Source organism: Nuphar pumila, chromosome 3 (assembly GCF_984573655.1).
Source record: "Nuphar pumila chromosome 3, dmNupPumi1.hap1.1, whole genome shotgun sequence".
In the NCBI taxonomy this organism is placed as follows: Eukaryota; Viridiplantae; Streptophyta; class Magnoliopsida; order Nymphaeales; family Nymphaeaceae; genus Nuphar; species Nuphar pumila.
This window is the reverse complement of record NC_143251.1, coordinates 102,526,906-102,541,418: the sequence shown is the minus strand read 5'-3', so window position 1 is coordinate 102,541,418 and position 14,513 is coordinate 102,526,906. Positions and strand designations below refer to the sequence as shown.

Sequence of the window (14,513 nt, the reverse complement as noted above, 5' to 3'; positions counted from 1 at the left end):
TCCTTAAATGACCCAAAATTTTAGTGGTGAGAGATAAAAAAAACCTTTCTTCAACATAGAAGTTTAGTTGATAAATGTGACACACACACACACACACACACACACACACATATATATATATATATATATATATATATATATATATATATATATATTAGGTGGTAGCTGTCTACCACTTTTCTAGCCTACCACCAAGTCGCCAATCTATCGTGCTTTTGAAAGATTTTTTTCATGTTTTCTTTAAATCTAACCATAAAAATATATTCTACATGCTTGATTTTATAGGAATCGACTCTTGGATCGTCTGATACTGAATGCAAGTAGGTAAAAATCAACTGTCTAAGATTTACATAAATATTGATGACCTAAAAATCATATTTTTTATGGAAAAAACATGGTCCAAATATGGTTTCCTAGCAAACTGACCATGTCGAACATATCTGTAGGGTCCGATTTACGAAAACACTGTTTGCTCACGGTAGGCTTGTGGTAGGCAGCTACCACTTTATATATATATATATATATATATATATATATATATATATATATATATATATATATATATATATATATATACATACACACACACGCCATTATGGTTGGGACATAAAAGAGGTGCCACATCTACTGTGGCCTTATTTCAGTGTCTGCAGTGTGAAGCTCCTGGAGGTGTTCCCTTCCAGCCCACCAGAAAAGTCTCACCATTGCTTCTTCGTCCATGTGGCAAGGGACGCACATCATGGTACATATTGCGGCCCTACAATGAAAGGTGTAGCTGCACGGCATGCTTTCCCTCCCCATGGCATGCAGTTTGCTTTGAACGAATGATATTAGCATGTAACGGACCCTATATCATATGTTCTCATCTCGACTCACGTACTGTCTTCGAGTGCATAAAATCCAACATATGCCAGCACACATTTATGGGTCATGCCGGCCGGGTCCAGGGGGACCCCTCCATCCAATCTTCACCACATGCAAAACAGCCTCTGTGCTCCTAAAACCTTTAGCAGCCTTTGATGGCTGCCCTCAAGGCAACCAAACACCAATTATGCATGCGTCCTTTTCATTCCCCTTTTCCTCTTGCAGTAATCCATGTTACAGAGACACATGGACACGAGGACATGTGACCCGGGTTCAGTCGATTCATCTATGATATTTTAAAACATTAAAAATGATAAAATAATATTAACATATGATCCATACCTGTCAGTGTCCATGCTGGGCTCTTTCTACCTTGATATAAATTCTTAATTTTTGCAAGATTTTTTTGAGGATAGTTTTATAATTTTACTTAAAAATAGGTTGCCTTAGACTCTCTGTATTTAAAGAGGACAATCTTGTCTTTGGTAAAGTGTGAGAGTGTATCGCAATCAAATAGTAGATCTCAGTGCTGCTGTAGACGTATGCAACTCTTGCCGAACCATGTAAAATTCCTGTTTTTTGTGATTGATTTCTTTTATCTTCTTCCTGTTTTTGTTTTTTCGATCTATCGATGGTAAGTTGAGTCATTCCCTAACACATGCCCACGTCAGTACTTGTATGATCAGCAGCAACACACCACCAAAATACTGTGTCCTTGTGACATAGGTGGTAATAGGTAACTGGACCAAGATGGCTTGGAGGCTCAGACCCATTAGTTGAACCGTTCCAATAGAATCAGACGGGTTTCGCTGGTGAAACTCAATGGCAAATGTTATCTGCATTCAGTGCAGCTGCATGATAGAGCTGGTAAATGAGCTGAACGAACATAATAGAATGTGTTCAAGCTTGACTTGTTCTTGTTCTTGTTCTTGTGGTGAACCGAGCCAAGCTCGAGCTCATTGTCAGCCTCAGTTAAATAAGCCGAGCTTGAGTTGGTTCATTAACAAAAAAAAAAGGATACATGTATCAAAATTAAAAATAATTAATAGAATTTAGACTTGGGCCCACTAAGGCAAGCTCAAACTGGCTCATTTACAAAATAAGTACATGGTTTCAGTGCTATAAGCAATTAGATTTGGACTATAAACTTATCGCTTGTAAGCCAAACATTTCAATCGTCCGTGCTCTATGATAATGAGTTTATATGAGCCAAGTTTAGTTGAATACTCACTGCTTTGTGTTCGGCTTGCTGAACCTACGTCACGCGTTAGAACGTGATCTTTATGAGCGAACACAAGCCAAGCCCCGCTAGTGGGCTCATCTCCTTCCCTGTCCTAGATGCATCAAGTGTCACCATAGATCACATGTTGCACCTACCACAAGATCATTTCCCTAGCTGCTAATTATGAGCCATGGAACTAGCAGATTCATGGAGTTGCGACAATGGAGAGGACTAAGAGTTATTTTGCTTTTACTTCACCATCATCCTACACCACAATGATGCCAATGGCACTAAATGTGGGGTGAAATTATGTAAACCAGATGAGTGGCTTTCTGCAATGTTATTTGAGGAGGACCACATGGAGAAACTTGAATCACATTTGTAAATCCAAAAGGTATGAGGGTTTCTTGACACTTCAAGTTAGTTAACGTGACTGTTGGCTGGACTTGTTTCTTCAATAACTTTTCATTCCCTCTAATTGGACTATGTTTGGATTTATTGACTCTTCCAAAACAATTCAGTGTGCAGACCTACCAATTAGGGATGCAAGCGGTTCAGATCGGAATCAAATCTGTAACAGCCAAAAATTGCAAAACCTCCATCCTGGAACCAAGCCATGTGCATCCCTACCACCAACTTGCTCCATAGGTTTTGTCCAACCTTATGCTCTCATTTTTTTTTACCAACAAAAAGAAGGCAATCTCGTGTTTTGACAGTCATGTCTAAAAAAAATCAAAGGTTGGCCAATTATTCAACCTATTTGCCTGCAGGCATGTGAAAGGTGACCAGGTTCATGATCTCCAACTTTTCCGTAGTGATAGCAATAGCAAATTGGGGTTCATGAATTATTTGCATGATTAGCATAGATGAATATGAAAAGTTGTGATCTCAGTAATATTTTCCATGATAAGAAAACAAACATCAACTTATCGCTTGTCCTCATTTCTTTTATGAAGATTTACTGTTTTCCAATGTGTGTGTGTGTGAGAGAGAGAGAGAGATGCCAACTAGGCCAAATTGCCAGTCAGTTCACTCAAACCAAAATGAACCCCAACAAAGGCCTTGTGGTTATTGAAGGGTAAGTTGAGAGGTTAAATCTTTGCACATGAAACCTTACAGGTAGATTTCCTTTGCTTGTATATGAAACCTGATAAGTACATTTCCTTTCATTTGAATTTAATCACACGCAGACAAATTTGCTCCAATATATTTGGATGTTGAATGATTGAAGGCCTTTCTTCTCTTTTTTTTCATTTTTAGTAAAAAATATGGTGTCCTAACTGATCATTCTTTTTCATGAGTACTACCATTCTTTGACTCAACTGTAGGGCAATCTCACAACCATGAACACTAGATCAAGCATCTGAGCCATTGGTTCTAAAATTGGTTGGTTTTACATGATAATGTGGTCCACCACTTCTGCCATGCATCATGTCCTTATTGAAAAAGGCCAAAACATCTAACTGTTACAAGCTCTGACCTTGTGGACATTTCTAATGCAGCTCATTATCAGCATGGTGCAAGTCATATTTTCTCCATTCATTTCTATCCATGGGTAAGCAAACAGACCTTTATACAAAGTAGTTGTCTATAAACTTCAGACAATAACTACTGACCATCTTGCAGGTTACATGCTGTGGTGTCTTCAATGCAACTAGCTGTGAGTATTTACAAAAACCATTGTATAGAGAGCCCAACAACAAGCCCACAGTTGCCCTTCTCAAAGATAAATGGCTCTCTAAAGATAGGCTGTAGGGTCCCCTTCCCACCCGGTTAATTTGCCAGCATTACAAAACAATCAGTGGAACAAGAAAACAGAAAGCTATTGAGAAAGTGAACCAATCACATGTAAGCTTTGTCTCTCTACTTTTCACTCCTTTAGTTTTCTTTAGCATCTCCCAGCCTCTGCCTCTCTTCTTCCCCAAACCGGCAAGGCCTCATCAGTAAAGCTACTAAACATGGGACATTTCATTGCGTTCTCGGCAGCCATGGCTGCCTCTTTAATGTACATTGCCCCATTAGCTTGAAGAAGAATGAGAAGTAGGCATGCTCTTTAATGACCTCTCTTTCTCCGAAGTGCTCAACTTCTTATCTCTTTCCTTTACAATATTTTTTTTTTGGATAACTGAGGAAAAACCACCTTGCTCGCAGAGTTCATAGGCGCAAAATTCAGATTCTTTTCTCTTCAGTGGCCTAGATCCTTTTTCTTTTCAATCTTACTGTCATTACCATGATGACTTCATACTTGAGATCAATATGCCAGGCAAGATTTGCTTGCTAGCCAGTTTGTTATTAGATGCCACCCACAATAAATGCTCTATTTTGGGTCATTCTGGTTGCTAACCCAATAGACCAAATGTGAATGTGAAGATGGTCTCTTAAGACGTGTGTAATTTTCACTTTGCCGGCAGTTAGATCTCTCCATCAAATTGTGAACAGCATAATTGGCGCATTTGTGAATGCTTTTGAGAGTTAATATGTGCAACAGTGGAGATTGATTGAGTACATATTCTCGATCACTTCTTATAACCTCCTCGGTGATGTGTGAATTTTCAAAAGTTGGGCATGTAATTGTAATTTTCCTCAGTTGAAATAGTATGCCTTGATTGATTCAATTATCATAATTGATCAAAAGGGACCATACTATTTAATTGAAAAAGAAGCAGCAAGAAAAAGAGGGACAAAAACCGTGTCCCGATAGGAGGGGGGCTCACAACCAAGGACAGCTGCTTCTATATATGGTGACTTGATCATTCAACAACGTTGCAGTATCTCTAACATCTACAAAATCAAAAGAAATTCAACGTTATCTTCATGAAATCTTCATCAAAATATCTCAAGATTTTACAATTTTACGAATGGCTTGTTTTCTTGCTTGAAAAAAACCCACAGAAATCCTATTATCGGATTCATTTTTCCAACAGGTGAGAAAAATAAACCGCATTGGTGCCCATCAAGATCCTTGATATAGTGAAGAAATCCATTAACCATATTATATAAACCTGCAATGACAAATAAAAAAAACTCGAATAGAATAGGAAATGAACAAGGACTTATCAAGATAGATTACAAGGAAGATTCTATACTGCTCTGAAACACTCTAGAGCAGACAAGGAGAGAAAACCTGCAAACTTTTTTATTCGAAATGCACAGCTCCAAGCAAAGGAAGGAAGATTATACATGGACTGTGATTTTTACATGCATCGAATGGTAACAATCCACTGGCCAAAAACCCGCTATTTACAAAGCTCCCACAGCTTATTCTGAGGAATTCATGCTGTGTTGGTGACCCGCCTCAGCCTCTCCAGTATGCTGGCTGCCTTCCTCCTCGCCCTGGAAGTGCCGTTCTGCATGAGAAGCGATAGGGTGCCGTTTAGATCATCCTCCTCCCTTACCTCTTTCAACTTGGTCCTGTCGTTCCAGCACACGGAGTGAAGAACTGCTACTGCATTCTCCCTGTTTCGCCCGGAGGTGCTCTTCCTTATGATGTCCAACAGGCACTGGACCCCTCCATTCCTGTCGATATCCTCAAGAGCCTGCTGGTTGCTCGAAAGTATCGCAAGGATCGCTAACGACTCATCCACAAGCCCAGTTGATTCATCCGTGATTGCGTTGAGAAGAACACTGACAGCCCCATCTCTGACTGCCCTTGCTCTGTTATCATGCATTATGCACATGTTGAAAATAGCCGAGGCTGCGTCCTTCTTGGCCATTGAGCTTCCTTGATCAAGGAGCTCTATCAGAGGACCAATGGCACCAGCCTCCCCAATTTTGATCTTGTTGGCATCTAGGGCTGATAACGAGAAAAGGGCAGCAGCGGAGTTTCTTCTAGTCTCCATGCTCCCATTATTCAGAGCCTTTATGAGCAGAGGAATGGCTTCCGGTGCCTCTGCAACAATCTTCTTGTTGTCATCATGGATGGAGAGATTCAGAATTGTAGTCACCACATCCTCTTGGACTTCAGGATGATGATCAGAATCAACACAGGATAACAAGGACAGCAACGAGGGAATTGCATTCGGAGCCTGACCCAGAAGGGATCGAAACGAAGGCATGCGCTTGCTGAGCAATCGGAGCTCCTTTGCTGCGTGCTTCTGTTCTTCCATGGAAGGGAGGGCTATCTTCTCAAGTAATGTGTCAAGGTGGACTTGTTCTCCCTGCGTAATTCCTTCTTGGTAGGCATCTCCTGTTCCATTATCAGGGGCTGGTAGTTGTATTCCCTGATTTTCACACCATTGTTGTATCATGTACCTGACCAAGTAATTTGGAGTGAGCACCAAATGCGGTAGAACCTGCTGCGTCCGAGGACATGTCCGTTGCCCTTTATTCAACCAGGCTTGTATATGAGCTCGGTCATATGTCTGCAGAGATCCAATAAAAGAAAAAGAAACTCATAAACCAATCTGTAAAACTTAAAGAGGGTTGGACTAATTGTAGGTGACAGACTCATTCCGCCTCAATCAATGAACATAATACTACATTAAAGCAACAGTTTGAACCATAAAGTTTGTGATTGGATCATCAGCTTAATGCAGGAAACTTCAAAAAAAAAAAAAAAGATGAGAGTAACCATTCAAGAAACGCCTTGTGGGAATGAATGCATGTCTGGACATGTCGCGTGGCGTGTGTGGCTTCCCAACATAAAACTGATTTATAGTCGTTAGGACTAAAAAATCTTTAAAGTCTTTAGACGCACTGTTCAGAAGAACAAGACGTGTTCTAGAACAAAACTTCATAGAAGGGAACAAATGAAACGTGGTCCACCAAAAGATGTATGACCCAACAAATCATTATTGAAGCAATTGAAAACCCAAAAGAAGAATCATTAACGCATGGAGAGCAACACCTCCATTACGACTAAAAACACCGCGAAATCGAGTACACTCAAGAAATTACCATACAACCACCGATAAAGCTGACCCTTAAAGCGAATGATCAACCACCACTTTGAAACTGTTCACGAGGATCGATGATCAGGAAGCTTTTTCAGAGAAAAAAAAAGCAAACATGTTACATTGAATACCAAAGTGCAGACGAGGAAGAAGAGCACCTGAACCCTCAATATTTTTTAACACAAAAAGAAAAGGCTACTCTTCTCAGGTCAGAGTTTCTCAACATAATAAATAATCCATTTCCAGACAGAGTTACAGAAGCAAAGTTGCTTGAAATTAAATGCAAGGCAGTGTTTTTGTACCAAAACCATTAAATATTACAAAAAATTCCCCCAATCTTCAAAACCAGCTTCTTCTATAGAAAATGAAGCTTCTAGTTGAAAACAGGGAACAAAATCAAGAACTTCGAAATTCTTGCGGAAAGTTGATCGAATTCATCTTACCTTTCGAGATAAAGAAAGCAAAACCGTGATAGTGTTTGTTTCCTTTTAAGTCTTTTCCGCAGATAAAAAACCGAGACACGAATCAACATCCGATCTCTTTTCTCCCTCTAGAAACCGGATCCGTGATAGTGTTTGTTTCCACAAACAGAATCTTAAAAAAGGAAAGTTCAAAGGAAATTAAAAAAAGGAAATACTCCGAAACCTGGAAATTCTTAGAATCAAACGCGAATCGGAAGAGTAAACCATAATTCCTTCATCACTAACAAAGAACTCCCGAATTCTGGCCGGAAATTCTGTAAAGTGGTCGAGAAACTCGATAGGAATCAAAGATCCTCCAAATCAACCGCGAACGGAAAACCTAAACGCTAATTCTTGAAACGTTTCAAAGATGGCCGCTATTCCGACCCCATATCCTCTCAGAAACGAGCGAAGCACAAAAAGAAACACTTGAACCTCAAACCTTCCATGGCGCAACGCATAATCACACAAAAAAAACTAATTTCGACCTAAATTCGCGCTTAAAACCACAGGTGCGTCCACGAAACAAGAACGGAACCTCCAGAAACAAGGGAAAAAATGATCGGAGGCCGCAGAGAGTGGAGTTTTCACCTGCCCGGTGGCCAAGATGACGGGATCCTTCATTAGCTCGGACGAGATCGGGCAGAGGAAGTGCTCGGGAACGGCCGCGGCGTCGAGCTTCTGCGACAGCGTCCTCTTGACTCTCAGGTCCCTCAGGGCGGCCAGCGTCCTCGCGATTCGATCGAACACCTCCGCCACCTTCCTCTCATCGCAATCGACGTCCTCCTCCTCCGGGATTTCCCTCACGAGCCTCTGCAACTCACACTTCAACGCCGGCGCCTCCTTCGCCGACGGCGAGGCGCCGCCACCGTCCTTCCGCTCAGATCTCGCCATCGCCGCTCGCCCTCACCATCACCACCACCGCCACCACAGGGAGGAGAGAGTCAGGCTTCCGCCGCGAAGAAGACGATGGCAGGACCGTAATTAAGAGGAATTCCTCCTCATCCCGCCATCGTCTCCCTTCTTTCTTTGTGTGCGGGAGCCGCCTCCTCAGTGATCGAAATTAAAGACGTGAAGATGAGAGAGAGAGATTTGGACGGTTTTGGACGAGGGAACGAGCGGGGCAATATTTATATTCTAATGGAAGGGGGAGGCGGGCCGCGGACCCCACGCGGATGGGCCCCGTGACTTCATGTGTGTCCCACTCAACATCTCTCTCTAAGGGAATGGTTTTACTTTTAATCTAATGTTTGATTAATAATTAAAATCGAGGATCAGATCAACCCCAAAAGGGTTAACCTAGTTGGAGCGGGCTTCTTGTGTCAGACCAGCAGTCAGGGTTCGACTCCTGTAGGCGTACCTTCTTGCGTAAGCCGATGCCCAGCATAGGCCCTCACTCCTTGCCACCGGGATGGTGTCATTGTCTCCAGATGTGGTTTTCCCAAGCAAAAATGGGAAAAATAAATGGAGGTCAGATTTTGGAGTTGGGTTCACTATAGGTGTTCTTCATCGGAGTCTCAATCCAATTTCATATCCAATTAACTTAGATCCTACTGTATCAGACCATCGGTCTCACCCGTTTATTCCCTACTTGTTCAAGGGTGCAGACAGGTTGGATACAGGCAAGATCATGAAAGATCCGAGTATGAGTCCGGAATAAAACAGGGTCTGATGTTGTGCAAGCTCAGATCCAACAAACAAGGTTGAGAAACGACGCTTTTTAGATGTAAATAGTACAATTGAGTTAGATTTAGTTTTGAATTTAAATGCAGTTGATAGTTTGAATTCAAATTTAACCGAAAAAGTACTTTTTGAATCGTATAAGTTCAAATTCAATCTGAATATACATTTTGATCTTATTTTTAAGGTACCTATTGTAGAATAATTTGTCGGATTCGGATCAGATCATGTGGAATTCGGTCTGTCGCATCTATACTGTGAAGAAACGATGTTTTCCTTGCTTTGACAGAGACTTGGGAACTATGCAAATGGATACTCCAATTTCACTCTCATGTTGCATCTTCTTGTATGTTGTAGAAAATTACGGAAAATTAAGGTATAAGTGTCTTTTATTGTCGTGTCCTTGTGACATGAGTATCGATGAATAATGCCATAAAAAGATTTGAGCAGCCGTTACATGAACTGGATCTGGGTAGGATTTAATCTTGCTTGCAAAACCAAAAACAGGTAGGATTTTAGCTACTAGCTTTTGGTTGTTTCGTCACGTTTAGCTCATCACAACCAAGCGATGGTATTTCGAATTTGGTTCATTGGACCTTGCTGGTCTTAGATCTAGATTTGGATATAGTGGACCCTGAAACTTACTGGGTCCATGACTAAGTAGGCACGTGCTATATCCAGCCAGGCATTGTGGCATAATCATTGGGCCATGTGAGCCCAGTCTCTAGTTGGTACATCTTGATATTTAGACAGATAAGATGTTCTTACCCTATTTTTCCTATACTATTTTTTGCTCAAAGGATTGATCGAAACCAATGTTGTCAGTACCGGTATGGGCCCTGAATCGTTTGGCCAACGATTCACATGAATCGGACTGATACCTGTTCTCAAGTGAATTTGATCTAAATCGGCTAAAAAAATAATTTAAAAATATTTTGTGCCATTCAGAATGTGAAACGTGCTAAATCATTAAAATAATATTAAAAAATAATTTTTAAGTTTTTTATATATTAAAAAATAGCCAATTCAGGTTATTATCATATCCATTTTTCTCTTATACAATACTTATCGGCCGATACAGATAGATTCAGGTACCTAGACAATCTAGTATGTCTAAATCAAATAAATGGTTGTTTAGCTTTGAGCTTACTTAGCTAGACTGGATCAACGTCCATCCTAGGCTAGCAAGGATATAGAGGGCAGATCAGTGCAATCCCATTTCACATAAAACGACGCCGCACTCTGTGCCTGTAAGCTGTGGGGCTCAACAGCAGATGGAAGGTGGAAAGGTGCAGCTGCACACATTTTCTGTGCAATGTGATTGCACCTGATATCCATTGGCAGGAGTCCAATGAGATAGCTGGATGATTAGGTTGCACTGTCATAACCAAGGGGTCAGGGGTTCAAATCTCATTCAGGTTATTATCGATGTTGTCAATATCGGTATCAGCCCTGTATTGATTGGCCCAATGTTGTGAGTATTGATATCGGCCCTGAATGGTTGGGCCACCTATTCAGCTATATGCGCTGATATTGATAGCCATACTCAAGTGAATCATTCTGTATTGATCAGAAAATAATAAAAAAAGTATATTATGTATCAATCATAATTGCAACACATGTTAAAAGCATTAAAATAATAATAGAATTTTAATTTTCAGTACTTTTTGTATTTATTTAAAAAATAGCTGATTCAAGGTGAAGTGTATCGATTTTCTGCAAATACGCACGGATCCTGATAACATTGGTTTGGCCTACGATTCAGGGGAAGTGGCCGGTACCAATACTCAAATGAGTCATTTTGAATCGGCCAAAAAATAACTAAAAATATTATGTATCAATCAGAATGTGACATATGTTAAAACCATTATTATAGTATAAAAAATACTTTTACATATGTTTTATATTTATTAAAAAATAACCAATTCAGGGGTGAAGGGTATCGACTTTTTGTTGATACGAGCACCAATACTGACAGCATTGGTTATTGTTTCCCCTCACTCCCCCTTGCCTCTCTTTTTTCATTTGAAAAACTATGTAAACCGTCGTGGATGAAGATTACAGAGACAAAATCGACCCTTACTAGGCTGGGTGGATCGGAACCTAGATCTAACTTTGAGGTGTTAGTAATGATTTTGGGTCTAGGTTGGATCAGATATATTATAGACAAAAACATACCTTATCTTGTAAGGTAATATAAACTAGACAAGAATCAAACCAGAGTTGCTAGTAAGAGAAGCAAGCGCAAAAAGCAATTCAAGAATCAAAGCAGGAAGCGAGGCACTTTTAAAATTTTAAAAAAAAGAAAAATGCAAGACGACTTAAAAGTGAACCAAGAATCATATTGAAAGTGAACTGAAAGTGATTTAGAATTTGAGTAGAAAGTAAATAGGAATTGGGTTTTCTCAATATTGGGCAAACAAAAAAATTTGTTAGAGGCTCAAAGCCCTCCACCCAAAAAAAATATAAAACTCCTTGCATGATTTTGGAAAGCGAGTGGGAAGCGTGCTTCCTCGCATGTGTCGCATTTAGTGCTTTCAAAACAAGTTTTGGGGAAGCCCATTTTCCCAAGTTCTATAGTGTCTCTCGTAACCCTCGATCAAACCCAATAAAATGAAATTCTTTATGATTTCTTTAAATCTTAATTCCTAATTATAAGTCAGGTTGAATCTGGGTACGATATGAAACTTCTTAAACTATACCCAGCTCCATGTTAATAAGACCTTAGGGGCATACCTAAATAGTTAATCAGGGCTATTACTTTATTACCAGGCCCAGACTCTAAGACCTGGTTCAGGTCATCAGGTCATACAACAAAGTTGAGAAAGTATCACAGAGGAACGAGTCCATCACACTCTCCCTAAAAGAGGGTCCTCTGTGAAGAGGTTGGCCAAATATGCGAAAAACGGGGGGCCACAAAAGAAACGAGCTTCCGTTGAAGCTCTCCCTGGAAAAAGGGTTCTTTCGTGTAAAGTTATTGTTGTTTTGCAAACTGTTCACGAAGAAAACGAGTCCCTTCAAACTCTCCCTGGAAGAGGGTTCTTGCGAACGAAAGATGGTTGTATGCGAAAGGAACAAGCTCCCTCGAACTCTCCCTGAAGAGTGTCCTTCGCAAGAGAAAAAGATTGATTTTTTGACAAAATAATAACCCAGAGGTTAAAATTGAGAATTTAGAGCTTGAATGATGATGATTGGTTAGTACAAAGACTGAACTGGGAGGGCTAACTGCTCAGTCAGTCAGACACTAGCACGAGCGTTAGATGTACCAGCACTGGATTTGAAGATGTACCAGCATGAGCATGGGGTTTTGAAAAATTCACCAGCACGAGCACTGAATTTCCAAAATGCCCCAGTACGAGCGCTGGGTTTCGAAAATGGTTAATGAATTGAATTTTATCCTATATATCTTACTGAATTCAATTCTATTTAGTTGCATTTGGTAAAGCCAAAACCATATCCTATTATAATTGGATGTGGATATGGTTTTGATTTCTTGCTATCAAAATTGACAGATATCTAAATTTCATGGATATCGAATAGGTTTACAGGTAAAAAAAAAGCAGATCTGGTATGAGCTTTCCACCATCCAAATTCAAACCGGCTTAGCCAACATCCGATTAATTGAATATGGTATTTGCCACAACCGACCCGAATCTAAACCACTGTGCTGATCAGTTAGCAAGACCAATGTGTACCTCGGACACGCGAAATTAGAAGATACCCATGTTGGTAATTTTGAGAAATCATGAGGGCATTTTTTTCGACTATGGGTTGAACTCGGTTGCCGGGAAAGGGAAGCGGAGAAAGGAAACAAAAACGTGCTTTTTAAAAATTTTAATAAAGGGTTAAAATTAATTATTCCGCAGCGTTAAATCCCGAGGCCGATTACTCTCGAGCGTAATGACTAAAATGCCCTAGTCTTAATTACCTGATTAGTTCACCCTTGGTTTCTTACAAAACGGGGATCTTGCGAACCCAAGACCTTTCTAACAAGAAATAACGGGTCGGATCGGAAAGGTAGTGACTAATCCGGATTAGGTAGAGTTGAACATGGTTCAAATTTAATATGGTGATGGTCCATCCAGAAAAGAATGGCTTGAAACAAGCACTTTGCAAGAATAAATTTTCAATGGATCCTGATCCGAATAAGCTAGGAAAGAAGAAAAATTACCTTTTCCTGGCTGGAACAGACCCGGATATGGATCTGGTAAGATGGTTCAGTTTTATTGAGTTTTTCTTGGCAAGGAGAAATGTTGAGATAAAGTTGGAAAAAAAAAATTTCTCTGAAAAGATTTCGGGAAAATATAGGCTTGTACAAAATTTAAGCTTTTGTAAAAGAAATATGATTATATATATATATATCAGATAAAAAGGTGTTAATATGGGCCCAGTATCTTAAAATTAGGCAGTGTTTTAAAAAAACTGCCGGCAGATCTAACACACATGTGCTTGACATTATTCATGATTTAGTGGATCTTGGTCTTAGGTTACTCGTCAAGACCTTATGACCCGTTTTCCAAGATAGGCTGGAATCATGGCTCAAACCCTGGCATTTGCCAACTCGGGCTCGGAGCTCAAAAAAACCAATCATGTCGACTCTCTCTGACTTGGTTGGATCTTGTCAGTCACTTGCTCCCATTCTATTTAGATTAGGATCCAGATCCGGATCCACATCATCAGACTTGGACCCAACCTTGGCATCTATGCCGGATTTTGAACTTAATTCATATTGCTAAATGTGCTAAAGCTCATCTGGTACGGTGAACTTTTGAGTGTGACCAAAGTTGTCACAGGTTCAAAACTCACGACGAGTGGTGTCCCTTGCTGCAAGCCCATGTGCCGTTCATGATGGGAGGAGTTTTTCTCTTAGATTATAAAAATAAAAATGCTAAAATGGGAAGATTGGATACCGAGGCGATTCAGGTTGGGTGTTCATATTTTCCACCATAGAAATATTTCTAAGAAAAAAGACCCACACCAGATTCTTGTTCAAATCTGCACCGCTCATGCTCCGAGACGGACGGCCGTGTTGTCCTTACCCCATTAACCATTCCATGTGGGCATGCACACACCTTGTTATGATTCATTGGCTTAAACTGCTTGGCGAGAGCATCCCCTTGCCCCTTCCCCAAGTTTGGACCTATTCCTTTCGTGCTGGGCGGGAATGAGGTGGAGTCGAGGGGACGTGCCGCTCAGACTTGGAACCCCGTAGCTTGTCTCAGAAGATCCTGATTCAGCTCAACCAGTCTGAACGGTTGTTGCCGGAATACTGGCCAGTAGGGAACCACTCCGGCCGATTAAGCTAAATCAACCGAAAGAGAAAAAAAAAAGTTTTCTTGAAATCTCTCATTTTTTCAATGTAAAAAGGCAAAATGAGCATTTTTCTCATTCTAA

At 40.4% G+C, this 14,513-nt stretch overlaps 1 protein-coding gene across 1 annotated transcript; it reads right to left on the bottom strand.

The window, feature by feature from the left end:
- Nucleotides 1-5,054: 5,054 nt before the first annotated feature.
- Nucleotides 5,055-8,472, bottom strand: LOC149843180 (U-box domain-containing protein 9-like). The gene is made up of 2 exons (XM_089999634.1): nucleotides 8,031-8,472; nucleotides 5,055-6,447 (listed from the first exon to the last, which is right to left on the bottom strand). Exons 1-2 carry the CDS (start codon nucleotides 8,331-8,333, stop codon nucleotides 5,359-5,361), a joined length of 1,392 nt encoding a protein of 463 aa, XP_089855760.1. The 5' UTR covers nucleotides 8,334-8,472; the 3' UTR covers nucleotides 5,055-5,358.
- Nucleotides 8,473-14,513: the final 6,041 nt, after the last annotated feature.

Excerpts from the sequence above, each read along its gene's own strand:
- LOC149843180 (XM_089999634.1), bottom strand. The coding sequence starts at position 8,333 with ATGGCGAGATCTGAGCGGAAGGACGGTGGCGGCGCCTCGCCGTCGGCG. Across the intron at positions 6,448-8,030 it reads TCATCTTGGCCACCGGGCAG|ACATATGACCGAGCTCATAT; the intron begins GTGAAAACTCCA and ends GGATCTCTGCAG.